At 38.1% G+C, this 15,122-nt stretch overlaps 1 protein-coding gene across 1 annotated transcript; it reads right to left on the bottom strand.

Annotated features, from left to right (window-relative positions):
• Positions 1-1,585: 1,585 nt before the first annotated feature.
• Positions 1,586-14,035, bottom strand: dnajc11 (DnaJ heat shock protein family (Hsp40) member C11). Its single transcript, XM_015373440.1, has 16 exons — positions 13,900-14,035; positions 12,202-12,331; positions 12,002-12,075; positions 11,301-11,402; positions 11,087-11,212; positions 10,881-11,003; positions 10,686-10,759; positions 10,401-10,590; positions 8,863-8,948; positions 7,593-7,709; positions 5,332-5,487; positions 5,124-5,193; positions 4,791-4,848; positions 3,353-3,495; positions 3,102-3,231; positions 1,586-1,983 (listed from the first exon to the last, which is right to left on the bottom strand). Exons 1-16 carry the CDS (start codon positions 13,969-13,971, stop codon positions 1,958-1,960), a joined length of 1,677 nt encoding a protein of 558 aa, XP_015228926.1. The 5' UTR covers positions 13,972-14,035; the 3' UTR covers positions 1,586-1,957.
• Between the last annotated feature and the right edge of the window lie 1,087 nt (positions 14,036-15,122).

The following is a 15,122-nucleotide window of genomic DNA, read 5'->3' as shown; positions in this document are numbered from 1 at the left end:
TGAAAAGAAAAGACCAATACTGTTCTGTTTTGTGTTTAAGAAATTACTGTTAGCTAATAAACAGTTGTTGAAAAGTTGCTGGCCTTAAGTGTGTATGTATGGGGCACGGTGCAGGTCCATTTTTCCCTGGGTGGGGATAACCATCTCCCTGAAATTAGTTTTTGGAACTTGGGATGTCTGTTCTCTGTCTCTTCTGTTAGAACTTTGCCAAAGGTTAGACGTTTTATGTCATGCTTTGAAATCTGCTGTTTCACAAATTGAAGCACTTAAAAGAAAATAAAATAAATAGAAAATTTACTTTTTTTGTGTCTACTGTTTTCTCTGGTGCCGTGGGGGGTGGGCAAATAAAAGGTTATTTTTCTATTTTGTTCATGTATGAAGGTATTCAGTAATTCACTGTGAGTACACAAAGCTCTTAATTTGAGATCACAAACCCTACACTGGCAAATATATGTGGTCCAACAGCAAAGGTAAGAACATAGCACAAACAATAATGCTATAACATTTAGTATTATAGTATAATGTAATACTTGCAGACATTAGAGATGTCTATAGAAAAACTGGGTTATTTTGATATTTTCTTGCGTTTTTTTTAAACTTATCCAGTTAACCTCAAAACAGATTATATATAAATTAAAGGTTGTGAGAAATTTCTGACTGAACTTGTGCCGATAAGGAAAAACGGATAATGAATACCTCATTCGGGCATCCCCCGCCCGTCTCATCTCAATAATTATCTGATAGACGTGTATGATGACCAAACAAAAAAACCTAATTGTAACTGATATATTAAATATTACAATGAACAGAAATAAAATACATGGGAGGTAGTTCATGAAGGCTATGGAGGATATCCTGAAAAATAAACTCTTTCACAGAATCATTTACTAAGTGAATGCAAAACTGAAAAGAATGGACTAGTAACATGGATGAACAGTCCTTTAGACGAGTCTGTGTTTGGGGGGAAGTTCACAGGGTTCAAGAGTTCCAGCAGAGCGACCGCATAAACACAGCCTGCAACTGTTGCTTCCCTTGTGTTAAACCACACTTAAATGGTAGGTAACTTAGCAGCATCTTGTATAACCTAAAGAGTACATTAGATTGTTGTGTAGTGGTTTAGTCTAATTTATGTAAAGAAAGTACAATTTTGTTTGAAAATTAGGTTTCTTGAATCTGGGTAAGCTTAGAGGCACAGAGTTTCCTGAGGTCCAGTGTGAAGGTTCGAATTAAAAAATCCCTGATGGTTTGGTGAGCTGTCTCATCTGCTGGTTTTGGTGCAACATTGCTTCTTTTTTTCCCCCTCTGCTTACAAGTGTTTTTCATGATACTTTCTAAGACATACATTGAATAAGCAACCGTCCATTTGTTGCAAACCATATGGCTGTTGATTCAACTGTAAAACATACATTTTCGCTTTGAGAATCACGAGTGGCTAGTTACACAAGGAAGTTACACAAGAGGTGTGGGTCCAAAACTCTGACTAAAACCTTTGGTCTCAGTAATAGGAATCTAGACTTCAGTTTCTGCAAATGAAATATCAAAACCACAAACATTACATTAAAAAAAAAGACTTTAGTGTAAACAAAATGAGAGGGAGAGATTTTAATATGGCAAATAAACAGAGATACTTTCATGTCCTCAATCCAACAGGCACTGCAGTTTATGTTTAATACAGTACATAGAACTCTGTCTAAAATTACCAGCCTTTCCCAAAAACAAACTGATGCAGAGAGCAGATCCCAGATTTAAGATGACAGCAGCTGATTTTTGTCACATTAGCAGGCCAAGACTCTGTCTATGCATCCTGGTTTGAAAACAAAACAAAAAAAACAAACAGGTAAATTAATAATTTCTCTGTAACAAAGATTGATTTCAAAGTCGAATCTAAAACATAGGTCTCTCCATCTTCTGTCCAACAGTCTAGAGTTGAGTCCTTTTTTGGTCAGAACAAGCACTCCTATGTGTCTGTATCAATCCTGTGAGCTGTAAAACAAGAAGAGAAAATTAACAACAGGCTCATGACAGAAAAAAAGTTGAGTAGAAATATCTAAAGCTTTCAGCTTTTCTCTATTTGAAAAGTAGAAATGCTTGGCTTAAGGGAACAGCAAACACGTTGAAGAGGATTCTTTGCTCTGTTGAGATCAAAAAGAGTTTCTGTTAATGTTTTGTAACCTCTTCTACGCATGATCTATATGTAGAGGGGGAATGAACCATTCAAGTCAGAGCACACTGAAAGATTCTGTGAACTCTACATTTGCAAGTGTTTAAATTAAAAGGAAGCTTTGTTCTTGGCAGTCTGCTGTGTCTCAGTCTCCAATTTCTAACAGACTTCACACACCCTAAGCATATTTCTCTCATAACACAGTAGCGGTGGCACCATCAGGCTGGTAGGATGTATTCTGAGGTGGTCAGTCGTGATAAAAAAACAGATGTGGCAAAATTCACTGTTAACCCCAATTGAAAACCTGTTAAGCTTGGTTTACGCTTAATGCGTCTTTGCGGCAAAAAGTAGTACGTTTTGGCTCCCACAACCCATATGTAAACATCTAGAGATCCTGAGATTTAGCCATTAAATATCACCACTGTCAACAGATTGTGTAAAATCTCTTGGGGAAAAAAAATGTGTTGTCAGCTCTCCTTGTGGAGTCAGCCGGAATGGGGAAAAAGCCACACAGAGTATAAATGATGCAGAAATGGTGACGGGCAGCTTGTTTTCTGTGCAGATTGTACGTGCGGCAAGCATAAAGAATCCTTCAGCCAAAAAACGATTGGGGAATGGTTTTGATCACAGCACAGTAATATTAGAATTGCCCAGTCAAAGTCAAGCCAAAGTCCAACTGAGAATCGGTGCAAATTCTTAAAAGAAATTAAGTGTAAAGATGTGGAAGAAGAAAGTAGATAAAAAAAATCCTTTAATGTGAGACAAACATCTTAGATTTATATCTATTAAACATTTTTAAAATGTACTTTCTTTCATTCCTTGTTTATGCGTTGCCATGTGATGGTCTATCAGATAAAAATATATTTAAGCTTGCAGTTGTTCATGAAGTTCAGTGGTTATAAACGTTTTTGCCAGATGTTGCACGATCCAGCAAACTTACATTGCTTTGGTATCCTGAGTGGTTCCGTGTCTCCTGACAGGACTTGATGCATGACTCCGCGGAACTGATACAGCACCTTCAGGCTTTTCTCTTCTCCCACACAGGGGTCGTAGAAGCCAGGGAGCCCTGACTGGAAGGACAAATTAAAGCAATGCACCATCAGCTGCACCAGTAAACACTGAAAAACAGAAGCTGTTGAACCTAATTTGCAGCACAGACTTCTGGCCCCTGGTTTGGAACACAGTTCTTACCTTTGCAGCCTCAGTGAGAATGAGTTTGGAGTCTTTCACCAGACACTGAAGCGGCACGGTCACATCGATGACCTTCGCCCTCTCATGCTTTCTGCTATTGTCAGTCACAAATTTGCCGTACCAAGCGTTGAGGATGATGAGACCTGATTAAAGAATAAGCAGTGACATTAAAACAGATATTACATGATGCTTTCTAGAGAACAATTAGCAAACAAAATTAACTAACAACATTCTGAGATAAAGGATCCCAGAACAGCAAGAACCGTTACTTGGATCTCATTGCAGTTTTATTTACTTTTGTTATTTACATACAGTTCAGTAAAGTTTTTAAACATGTTAGGGCAATATCCTACACTTCATCTCTTCATTATTTAGAAGTTGAGACCAACTAAACATTAAACAGAGCTGTCTCTGCAGTCATTCATGAGGCAGACATATGATGCAGAACATAAAATAGTGCACAGATTGTTTCTCTCTGACTCCATCTCAGAGAAGCAATACATTTTAGGACAATCATCACAAACAACTGATGATAAAGCTGGATGACACGCAAACTATGTTAGTTTAAACTACCAAGTGGAACAAGAAAGACTGGACATAAGTTAATTATTGTTTACGTAAATGTAGAAACGCCTTTTATCCCTGTACAGGAAAAAGAACTAAAAGCTGAGAAGTTATACTAAAATGTGTAAACAGGACTACACTGGAAAACAGGCCGATCTTCAACATTTATAAACAAAGTTGTTGATGGAAGCAGCACAGCTGATATTTCTCTCCAGGACGGCGTCACAGCCAAACAGGAACAGACGAGGCAGATAAGGGCTGGGCGATTAAATGCATTTGCAATATAATCGCAATTTTCAAATTGCAGAGGCACAAATTTTTAATTACACAATTTAACAACAGTAAGACACTTAATTTCTCAATCCAGACCTTCAAGCTGTGGTAAAACACTTGAAGTGGGTTTTTTTCATGACACAGAGAGGTAGAGAGAGTTGCAGCTAGCATGTAGATCAATGCATGCAAGCTCAATTAAATACCCTTTCACCCAAAGATTATGTTAAAGCTTTGCAACAATGGACTCTGGGTAAGCAAGCTTTCAAAAACTGAAAGCCTGGGGTAAAAGTTCTAATAGCTCGGGGTTAGTGCAAAGGAAAATTTAAATTAAAATCGCAATTTTGGTAAAAAAATAATCATAACTTCGATTTTTGGTCAACTTGTTCAGCCCTACTGAGGATGATACAGTATGAGTGCCATAGGTCTGAATAACAGCGCCACCAAATGTAAGAAATGTTCTGAAACAAAGAGCCAGTAAAAAAAAAAAAAAAAATCATACCAAGAAAAATCAAACTTAACTTCATAAATAGAGTCAATTTAAAAATCGTCTTTAAATCAAATTCAAAGGCCTAAATCCCTGCTTAAATCCAACTGTTCTCACCCATTCTAGACTCCTCTGCTTCAATGATCCTGCGGACAGACTCCTGCATGAGCAAAACCTTCAGAGGTAGAGAAAAACAAGTCAGACACATATTTTTCCAAATGTATGGATGCAGCCAATAAATTCCATTATTTTTCATTTGGATGTTATCTAGTTCAATCTCAGCCTTTCAGCCTACTGTTTGATAGGCAAAATATTTCACAACAGTCAGACACATTTATAGACATCTCTAATCTCAAAGCCCATGAGTTTGTAACATCATGCTCGGGGGGCCAGCCCAAGTATAACGTTGGGCTGGCACCACAACCACCTATAAATCTGTCAAGCACTCACAGCAGCCTCTGCTTCCTGTTTCTTCTTGGCTATATTAGAGGCTGAGCTCTCTCTCTGCTTCTCCAACTCCCTGAATAAAAAAAAAAAAAAAAAAGAATGATGAAGAAATAAAATTAGGTCATAAAATCCATCCATAATAATGAAAGAGAGACCTTTCCAACAAGATTGCTTGTATGAAGCATCCGAGACAAAGAAGAAGGTTTCTTACTGCTCCTTTTGGGCCCGCATGTAGGGTCGAATGATAAGCTGCTGCATGGCGAGGTAGAAAACCAGAGGTCCAACTGTGGCGTAGAACACCGCACTTGGCAGCAGTTGGTCAGTGAGGTGAATAGGGAAGAAATACGTCTGGCTGGCTCTGTTTAGTCTGTAGACAGAGAATTCTTTCATATTTTACATTGAAGACTGTATAAAGCTACAAAAGATGGAGGAAGGAAATGAAATATCAACCCTGTAACAACGATTTTAAACAATTTTTCACTGTTGGAAGGTCATATACAAATAAACATTCTTAGGATCGAATAATTTAGTAATAATCAGATAGAGTGAGGAAAACAAGTATTTGAAAACCCTTCTACTTTGCAAGTTCTCCCACTTAGAAATCATGGAGGGGTCTGAAAAAGAAAAAATCCAGAAATCACAAACATTTGTGACCCTGCCTATGAAAACCCAGCTAAAGTCATTTTTTGGTGGATCTCAACTTGATGTATAAAACCATTCTTAACATTGTGTAGAATGGTTTTATACATTAAGTTGAGATTCACCAAAAAATGACTTTAGCTGGGTTTTCATAGGCAGGGTCACATTTGTATGATACAGCTGCAAATATGTATTTGAACACCTGTCTATCATCTAGAATTCTGACCCTCAAAGACCTGTTAGTCTGCCTTCAAAATGTCCATCCTACTCCATTTATTATCCTAAATTAGATGCACCTGTTTGAGGTCGTGAGCTGCATAAAGACACCTGTTCCCTCCATACAATCAGTAAGAATCCAACTACTAACATGGCCTAGAACAAAGAGCTGTCAAAAAACACTAGAGACAAAATTGTACACCTCCACTAGGCTGGAAAGGGCTACGGGTAAATTGCCAAGCAGCTTGGTGAAAAAAGGTCTACTGTCGGAGCAATCATTAGAAAATCAAAGAAGCTCAACATGACTGTAAATCTCCCTCGGACTAGGGCTCAATGCAAGACCTCACCTTGTGGGGTCTCAATGATCCTAACAAAAGTGAGAATTCTGCCCAGAACCACATGGGAGGAGCTGGTCAATGACCTGAAAAGAGCTGGGACCACCGTTTCCAAGGTTACCGTTTTTCTGCACATGGGACAGGGCGACTGCACTGTATTATGGAGAGGATGACCAGGGCCATGTATTGTGAGATTTTGAGGAACAACCTGCTTCCCTCAGAGCATAGAAGAAGGGTTGAGGCTTCCAACATAACAATGACCCAAAGCATCCAGCCAAGATAACCAAGGAGTGGCTCTGGAAGAATCATATCAAGGTTCTGGTGTGGCCTAGCGAGTCGCCAGACCTAAACCCAATAGAGAATGTTTGGAGGGAGCTCAAACTCTGTTTTTTTTTTTTTTTTTCAGCAACAGCCCAGAAACTTGAATGATCTAGAGAAGATCTGTGTGGAGGAGTGGGCCAAAATCCCTCCTGCAGTGTGTGCAAACCTGGTGAAAAACTACAGCAAACGTCTGTAATTGCAAACATTTACTGTACTGTATCAAATATTAACATCGATTTTCTCAAATGTTCAAATACTTATTTACAGCTGTATCATACAAATTGTTAACCATCATACATTGTGATTTATTTATTTATTTTTTTAAGACTACGTCTTTCACAGTAGGCATGGACTTATGATGACAATTTCAGACCCCTCCATTATTTCTAAATGGGGGAACTTGCAAAATAGCAGGGTGTTTAAATACTTATTTCCCTTACAGCAGGGATGTGAAACTGGTTCCAGAAAGGGCCGCGTGGCTGCAGGTTTTCTTTCCAACCAAGCAATAGCACACCAGACTCCAGTCATCTTATCAAGTGAGTCCAGTCCTAACATGATGACTTGATGAGATGAATGGAGTCTGGTGTGCTATTGCTTGGCACCAGTTTGACACCCATGCCTTACAGTATAATCACAATCAATACACCCATCAGTGGGAACAGTCCTCACGTAAACTTAATCCAAATGATACCTTTAAACTGACTTTTTAACATTAAAAATCAGGGTCAAACACATCAGGACCAGCCTTTGGTCCCGAAATGTCCTCAGAAGGTTAGTAAATATACTCAGAAAGGTCCTAAATAGGTAACTTATACACATACAGACAAACGGATGTTTTTACATATTAACAGAATTTTGCCTTTACTCCTTAAAGTGACATGGTAATGGCACGGTGGAAAAACAAATAAGAAAAGTAAAAAAGATCTGTGGAAATAGAAGTAGAACAGGGTTCATCACTGACTTGATCTTGAGGGAGACACCCTGCGGCACCCCGACGCTGACGGTGGCCCCGACCACACTGTGTCGACTGATCTTCCTCTCAGCGCCGTACTCCACCACAGTCCCAAAGAAACCTGATCTGTCACATTACAGACAGAAAATAAAGTCACATATCAGCACTATGCATTGGTAGCTCCTCTGCATTAAAACAGCCTCTTATCAAACATAGAAACAGCAACTTATTTCCAAACAGTCAGGTTTACCCTCTCAACAAATTAGACCTTATTTGCAATTAACATCTCAGTAAAACTTATACATACAGAATTATATATTTTAGAAAATTGTGTTTATATATAAGGCTGTTGTTGCTCAGGGTGAGTATCTCTTGCCCACATTTTAATACACAGTGTGCTAACCAGGACAGGAAAGAAAATAAAAGTATGAATATGTTTTTGTTTAGAATTTAAAAAGAATAACAGGAACTCAAGCTTAGTTTGCAATGATGGCAGAAAGAAGAACCCTAATCTGCTCGTTTTTAATCAGCAGTGTACAAAAGTTTCAGGCCTCTGGTGATATGCTGATAGTGAGGAGCAAGAGGTAGATAAACAGCAAGCCAATGTTTGACATATTTTCACACTTACCCTTGACATATGGAGTCTGATGACAGTAAAATATGTGCATCGAGAAGGATATAATAATCCCAATAGTCACTGAACAAACAAATAAGCTTCACTGAGCGCCACCTAGTGGTCTCCTGCCATTTGGCGGCTGAAATTGAGCAGTTTATTTATTTGAAAACTTGTTCGCTATGTTGCCTTATTTCTGAAAAGTTAAAGCCAACATAAAAGAAGCAGGAATACAGATAGATCCGTATTTTCATATTAATTATATTTTTTCAGACTTTAAAAAAACATTTAATTGTCATGTGACTTGTTAACTTACCTTTGATTAAAAAGGTTTAATTTCTAAGCTGTTAAAGATGACTTCTACAGTTTTCTGTTGCATTAAATAGTGACCTTTTTGTATCATCACAGCAGAACATAACCAACTGCTGAAAGCAGCAACCACATTCTTTCTATTGTAGTGGGTAACTGGAACGTATGCTATTAACATATTAATCTTAACCTTATAGGTTCTGCAGTCACACAATTCAGCTGGAAATATGTTACAAGAAGGTACACACAACCTTTACACCACAAAGTTAACTTCAGTGTCAGTTTTCCATCTTTTCTCATCTTTCATATGATTTCACAGCTGCATTAAATCCCCTGTAGTGAGTTCTGACAACATACTTTACTGAGCCTTTAATCTTTGTCTGGTCTTCATCCTGAAACTTGTACTGGTAGCTCATCATCATGAAGGTGTGAGGAATGCCAAGCTGAGGAAAAGAAATGAGAAGATTTTCATTTTAGCACAACTTTAACAGGAAATTGTGGATAAAGGAGGAATAGAGTGGAAATAAAAGCTCTAAAAACTGGTGGTTGTGATTAAAAAAAAAAAAAAAAGCAAAATAAAAATACATTAATTTTAAATATTTATATATTTCAGTATTATATATTTATACATTTCAGTATTACTCATACAAATAGAAACCTATCTGAAGGACATATCTGAAACAATGCTGATGCATAGTATTAAACTTCCGGTTAAATAGGAGTCAGCAAACACAATCCATCATTTAAAGTGTCTTCCACTATTGCCAAATCAAGTGACAGGAGCTTCCAAAGCATCACAGATATCCCAATGTCATCAGTCTGGACACTGGTTTGCCAAAGCCCATGAACATACCATGAAACACAGAGGAGACAGACAAACAAAAGGGAAGAAGAAAAACAGCAAAAGGGTAATGATTCTGAGAACTAGAGACAAGGACGAGAAGAAAACTGGCTGCCAAGATACTCAAAATAAAATTTAAGGAGCTACCGGAAATTCTGGCATATAGAACTGCTGTACAACACAATTGACAACAATCTATTGCTATCTTTATTTATTGCTGCTACAGGGTAGGGTGGCAGGATGGAAACCCAATCAAAACAGATAAACATACAGGGGGAAATTAATTTAGCAACCACACGCTTAGCCTTTCCAAAAAGCGTGTAGAACAATGTATTACATTCTGCTGCAGATAGCTGAATGTATGTAATGCTGAAAGATATTACAGCTCTTGTAATCCCCCCACCCTCCCAAAAAACCCCATCAATGGTTAAGCATGGTAGTGGTGGTATTATGCTTTAAAAACGGTTTCTCTTAAGGTGGAAAGTGGGGCCTCAATAAAGCCTTATTCAAACCTCCAAAACCAGTTTACTGTCTGTTCCATCACACAGTCTGGGGCCATATTTTTGTCACCTCTATCTACCAATTAGGCTTCACTGGTGGGCTATGTGGACATGATGGGAAAATGGGACCAAACACACAGCAGATCAAGAAAATTGTAGCCAGATCAGCAAAATTGCTTAAAAAAAAATAATAATAATCCAAGACCGAAATATTAGCCGTTTTCCCAGTGTGGATAACCAATATGCTTTCATATTCTGGTTTTTAAGTTATCTTCTTGTTCTTATTGAAAAGTCAACATGTGTCATGTTGGTAGACTCCAATGCATCTAAAAAAAAAAAGTTCTGCAATGAAATCAAAAGCTACTTAACCAAAATAAAGGGTATGCATGCTTATGCAACCAGGATGTTGCTCTAAATGAGTTGCAAAGTCACTTCAATGATTGTAAATCTTCTAACATAATCAATCCCTAAATATAACAAAGGGAGAATTTCTACAAGGGTGGAAAGACTTTTTAGATCAACAGTAATAAAAGGTTAATCAAACGTTTAATAACCTGGACTGCGAGGGTAAAATGGCTGCTCTTTGTGTCCCTCACTATGCTGGTGTTCATAGAGGAGTTAACTCCCCAGCGCCACTGCAGATAGCCCATTGTGTTCTTGTCGAGGTGGCGAGCGAGCACCGTGGTCACCCCAGGCCGAACACCTCGTGAAGAAAACTGCAGCCCACACTGAGCTGTTACAAAACTGAGGGGAAAAAAAAACAAAACATAAAATACCTTTCCACTTGCTGCCATTAAAAATAAACCACGAATTTCAAGTTTTTATCTAACTAAAGATACCATCGAGGTGTTAAGTTGCGAAATATCTTCATTCCAAAGAGGGGTCCATGAGTGTCTCCGGCTCCCAACTCTACCTGTGTAAACAAAGACAGCAAAATGGACTCAGCATCTAGACATGTCAACATATTTTCTACAACAGAGGCAGAAAACTGTTTAGTGACAAACAGAGCAGGAAACAGAGAGGATGAGTCCTACCTCACCCCACCCTTTAGCTGAGGTGACTCTTCTTAAAGCCAAGTTAATGGTGCCGCCTCCGTTCCCATTGTGGGTGGACAAAGAGCCAGATAAAATAGCTGTGTCCTTTGTAGTGAGTGGAGCCTGCAAAGGATCGCACAGAACATGAACTCAATCATTCCCCTTTCTGACAGACAAAGTCAGGTAATAATAGGTCAATCGTGTACCTCTATAGACTGTGATATTTGCATCCTGTTGATCTCTACATGTGGGATGCCTCCAACCATATCCTCAAAGTCCTCTTCATACCGGTCAAAGAGGTCTGTGGCATCAATGCCCACACTTATCGTTCCCTGGAAAGTGATCATAGATTGATGCTGCACACAGAAGTACTTACAACACTTAAAGGCAGGCTCATCATCTTATACTATACTAAGGTACCTTTGGATTGGTCCGTTGCTGAAGCCGTCTGTCCTCTCGCTCCCTCTGAAGGCGCTCATACTCCTCCCGAATCTCGGCAGGGCTTCTTTTCCTCTCCACCACCTGCAGGAAGAGAACAGGAGTGGAATACAAAGTGAGTGCAAACAATAATTATTTGTTAAAATAAAATAATGTAAAAATCACCAAGCAATATAAGGTTTACTTTCCCACTATACCATCTTTGTAAGCGTTATTAATAACTATAAAAATGTAGAGAGGTAAAACACTGGAAATAGAAAGCACATACCAAAACCCTTTCAATAATTACACAGTCTTGATTTTGCCAAAAGGTAGTTATCCTTGTTTGCAATGCAAACCTACTTCTGTAGGCAGTTTAATTAAAGTGAAAATACATTCTGCAGTGTTATTAAACTATGGCTGAAGATGAGTTCTTCTTGTGTAAAAAGATTTAATTGCATTTTAGATGGAAGCTCCAAGCAGGAATCCACAGTTTTTGTTGTGTGGAATTTGGAAAAGTCTACATGTGGCAACCAATATACGTGACATTTAACATGCAGCATTATTAAAATATGTATGAGGATTTTAAAATAGTTGTCAGTTTTCTCATAGGGCTTCTCCTGCATGCATTGTGAACAAAACATACGTTGCTTTCAGATTAGTTTCTTGGCCTTTTCTGCCTCCACAATATTCATTATACTCACCTCCCATCCTTCGACATCGAGCCCTCGCTTCCCATAGATATCATAGATTGCTCGTGCTTGTGGGTCACTAAGTACTAAAAACAGAAGGATACAGATTTCAAAAACAGAGAACTCATCAACATTACTGAGTGTTAGGAGGTTGACTTCACTGTCTTCTGTTTAGCTGAGCTGGGGTAAAAGATGAATGAAGGTTGACCTACCTTCATAAGCTTCATGTACAAGGTTAAAAAGCGTTTCGGCCTGTCTCTTTAGCTCAGGATCGCGATGTTTGTCTGGATGATACAGCATGCACAAGCGCCGGTATGCTGCTTTCAGCTCCTCCTGGGTTGCCTGAAGCAGACCAAAAAATAAAAAAATAAAAAATGTAAGTGCAAAAAATAAAGAAAGAACTAATTTTACACGTTCATGGTTTACATCTCTTTGACACTCGTATGTAGCGAATTGCATCAATCAACAAAATGCATTGTTTCTTTTCTTCTCTAGTTACTAAGACCAATTTTCAGAATGTTTTTGTAAAGACTTAAAATAAAGACCTTTGAGCATCCTTTTCCATGAGGTTCTGCTTCATATTTGGTGATTCCACAAAATTTATAGTCAACTGACTATCATGGAGACTACATGTATCATCTGATTTAAAAAGAATGCAATTCAATTAAATGAAGGTTGTACTTAATCAAAACTCTCAATATACAGTTGTCAACATTTCCTGCTATTCTTATTTAAAGTCACAACAAAATACATAAATATCAAAACTGATAACTAAATTTGGTTGGTCAGATGCCAAAGAAAAGTGGAGCCCTAGGCTGGGAAAATGCTGATCGTTTTTTCCTGCCAGATAACAAACATGCCTTGACTGGTTGGTATCACACACATCATTGCTTAAGCAACCTATGATATTTATATACAAACCATAGCAAATAAAAAAAAACAACTAATCACATAAAGTGATACTGCTGTTTTGCACTTACTAACCTTTGCAATTACCTTTCACCTTTAGGAAGAAGACTTCTGGCATAAAATATGTTGGCAGTGTTAAAAGTTTTCAAGTAAGTCTAATTCATGAACATTTCATTTTCTCCATCGCAACACGGCAGAACTTTTAACTCAATATCAATCTTTCTCCTTCCCAAATTACTGCTTTAGACAACTGGAGCATTACATAAAATCTTCCCTTATTGTGTGGATCAGAGGTCTTTAATCAGAGGTCAATAATTTATATTTATTTGAATGAATCATGTTTTAGTTTTTAAAAATAGAGATTTCAGTGCAGTTGGCATTTAGTTTTAAATCTACTTTAGTTAACCACCGACTTAAAATGAACCTCCTCATGCTGCCCTGTATGAAAATAAACAAATCAGCTAATAATTAAAGAATGGCTTCATCAATGAGTCCATCTTTAACTATAAAGACCACGGTGACCATATGTCATAACCACATGGAATAACATTCAAGTTAGTCAGAAAAAAATAACTAATGAAACATGAATAAACGCTCTTTGGAATCGAGGATAAACTTTCATATCTACCATGAAGGCTCTTGAACTTCATGTTGGAGCTCACAGTTTCATTGGTAGCACTAGCAAGTTAGCACAATCCATGATGACATGCTTTTCAGCTAGCTTCACTGTAATATAACGACACAAAACTATTCAACCTTATACACGGAAAACAAGAATTACTCTAGCAAAACTTTAACCTAACAACCAACGGAATGTCTTACTCGGTTTCCAACTTGGGTGTCACTGCACTTTAATCAATGTCGTGGGTCATAAGCTAGCTACCTGTTCAGATACAGTTCAACCATTAAGCCGCCGCTAACACTATCAGCAGTAGAAATGAAGAGTTCCCCAAGCATACATCCGTATAAATGATTATCGACTTGGTAAGTTTACCACGTACCTCTCTGCGGACATTAAGAAGGGAATAGAAATCATCATTGCAGATCTCATCATCGTCCAAGGCAGACGCCATGTTTACCCCCGGTCATTTCTACTTCGTGTGTTTCCATACGCGGAAAAAGGCTCTCTCACGCCCTCTGTCGCCCCCGTGTGTTAAGCACGAGCATAAATACAAGAAAAAGAAGAAAAAAAAAAGAAAAGAAACCCACATAGAGTTATGCATAAACTTTTTTTTTCAAATATCAGTCATTCGTTAAAACCTGCAGGACTCTAAAGAAAACTTTTAAATTCTCCTATGTTTTTTCACACAAGAAAAAAATAAAGCAGGAAAAAATACATGTATGTTTTTAATTTTAAATTTAATGCATGTATTTTATATAACAGAACACGCAAAAAAAAAAAAAATAAATAAATACAGCTCACTATATGTTTCTGTCTGCAAAATCCTCTATACGGTGTATTTTCACATATATTTACTGATGAAAAGAGCTGTCTTTTCCTGGAATGACCTAAACTGCGGGCAGTAGGGGAGCTGTTCTTTCAGCACCACCACCTTAACGGCAACACTGTGTGTAAATGGTTGTCTATCCTCTCTGGTTGTTCCTGCCTACATATAAAGACCCGACTTTTTAAAAATTAAGTTTGAACTGTTGACCTCTACCCCTACTTATATGAGCTGCGTTTCAACCTTTGTTCATGGATAACTTTTTTCAATATACATAGTATATTAATACTATATAAAATCATTGATAGAGGGGAGTGTTGGCCTTGTTGTTAGAGCAGTGCGCGCTATGAAAGTAACAAGTAAGCGGTTCGATCTTGACAGCCTGCAATCTGAGTCCCTGAGCAGGACTCTTAATCTCCATACTGTTTCCTGGGGCGCCGCACAATGGCAGCCCACTGCTCCCCAAGGGGATGGGTCAAAATGTATAGATAAATGTCTCCAGTGTGAGATCAATAAAGTTCAATTATTATTATGAAGATGATGATACTGTATCACCAGTTTCAAGAGCATCTTCAAGAGATATTTTGATTTACCTAAATCACAAATTAACCAAATCCTATTCACACTTCTGAATAAAACGAAACTGATAACAGGCTCCTCTAACTGTGTGTTTCCTGGACGGGGCCGCCTTTTACAGCTGCTTTTTGTATGTCTGCTGCTGTCTCCTTGAACCCCAGTCAGCCTCAGCAGATGGCTGCTCACACTGAGCCTGGTTCTGC

This window comes from Cyprinodon variegatus, unplaced genomic scaffold, assembly GCF_000732505.1.
Source record: "Cyprinodon variegatus isolate N-32 unplaced genomic scaffold, C_variegatus-1.0 Scaffold87, whole genome shotgun sequence".
Lineage (NCBI taxonomy): Eukaryota > Metazoa > Chordata > Actinopteri > Cyprinodontiformes > Cyprinodontidae > Cyprinodon > Cyprinodon variegatus.
Note: the sequence above shows the minus strand (reverse complement) of the source record. Positions and strands in the feature narration are given on the sequence as shown.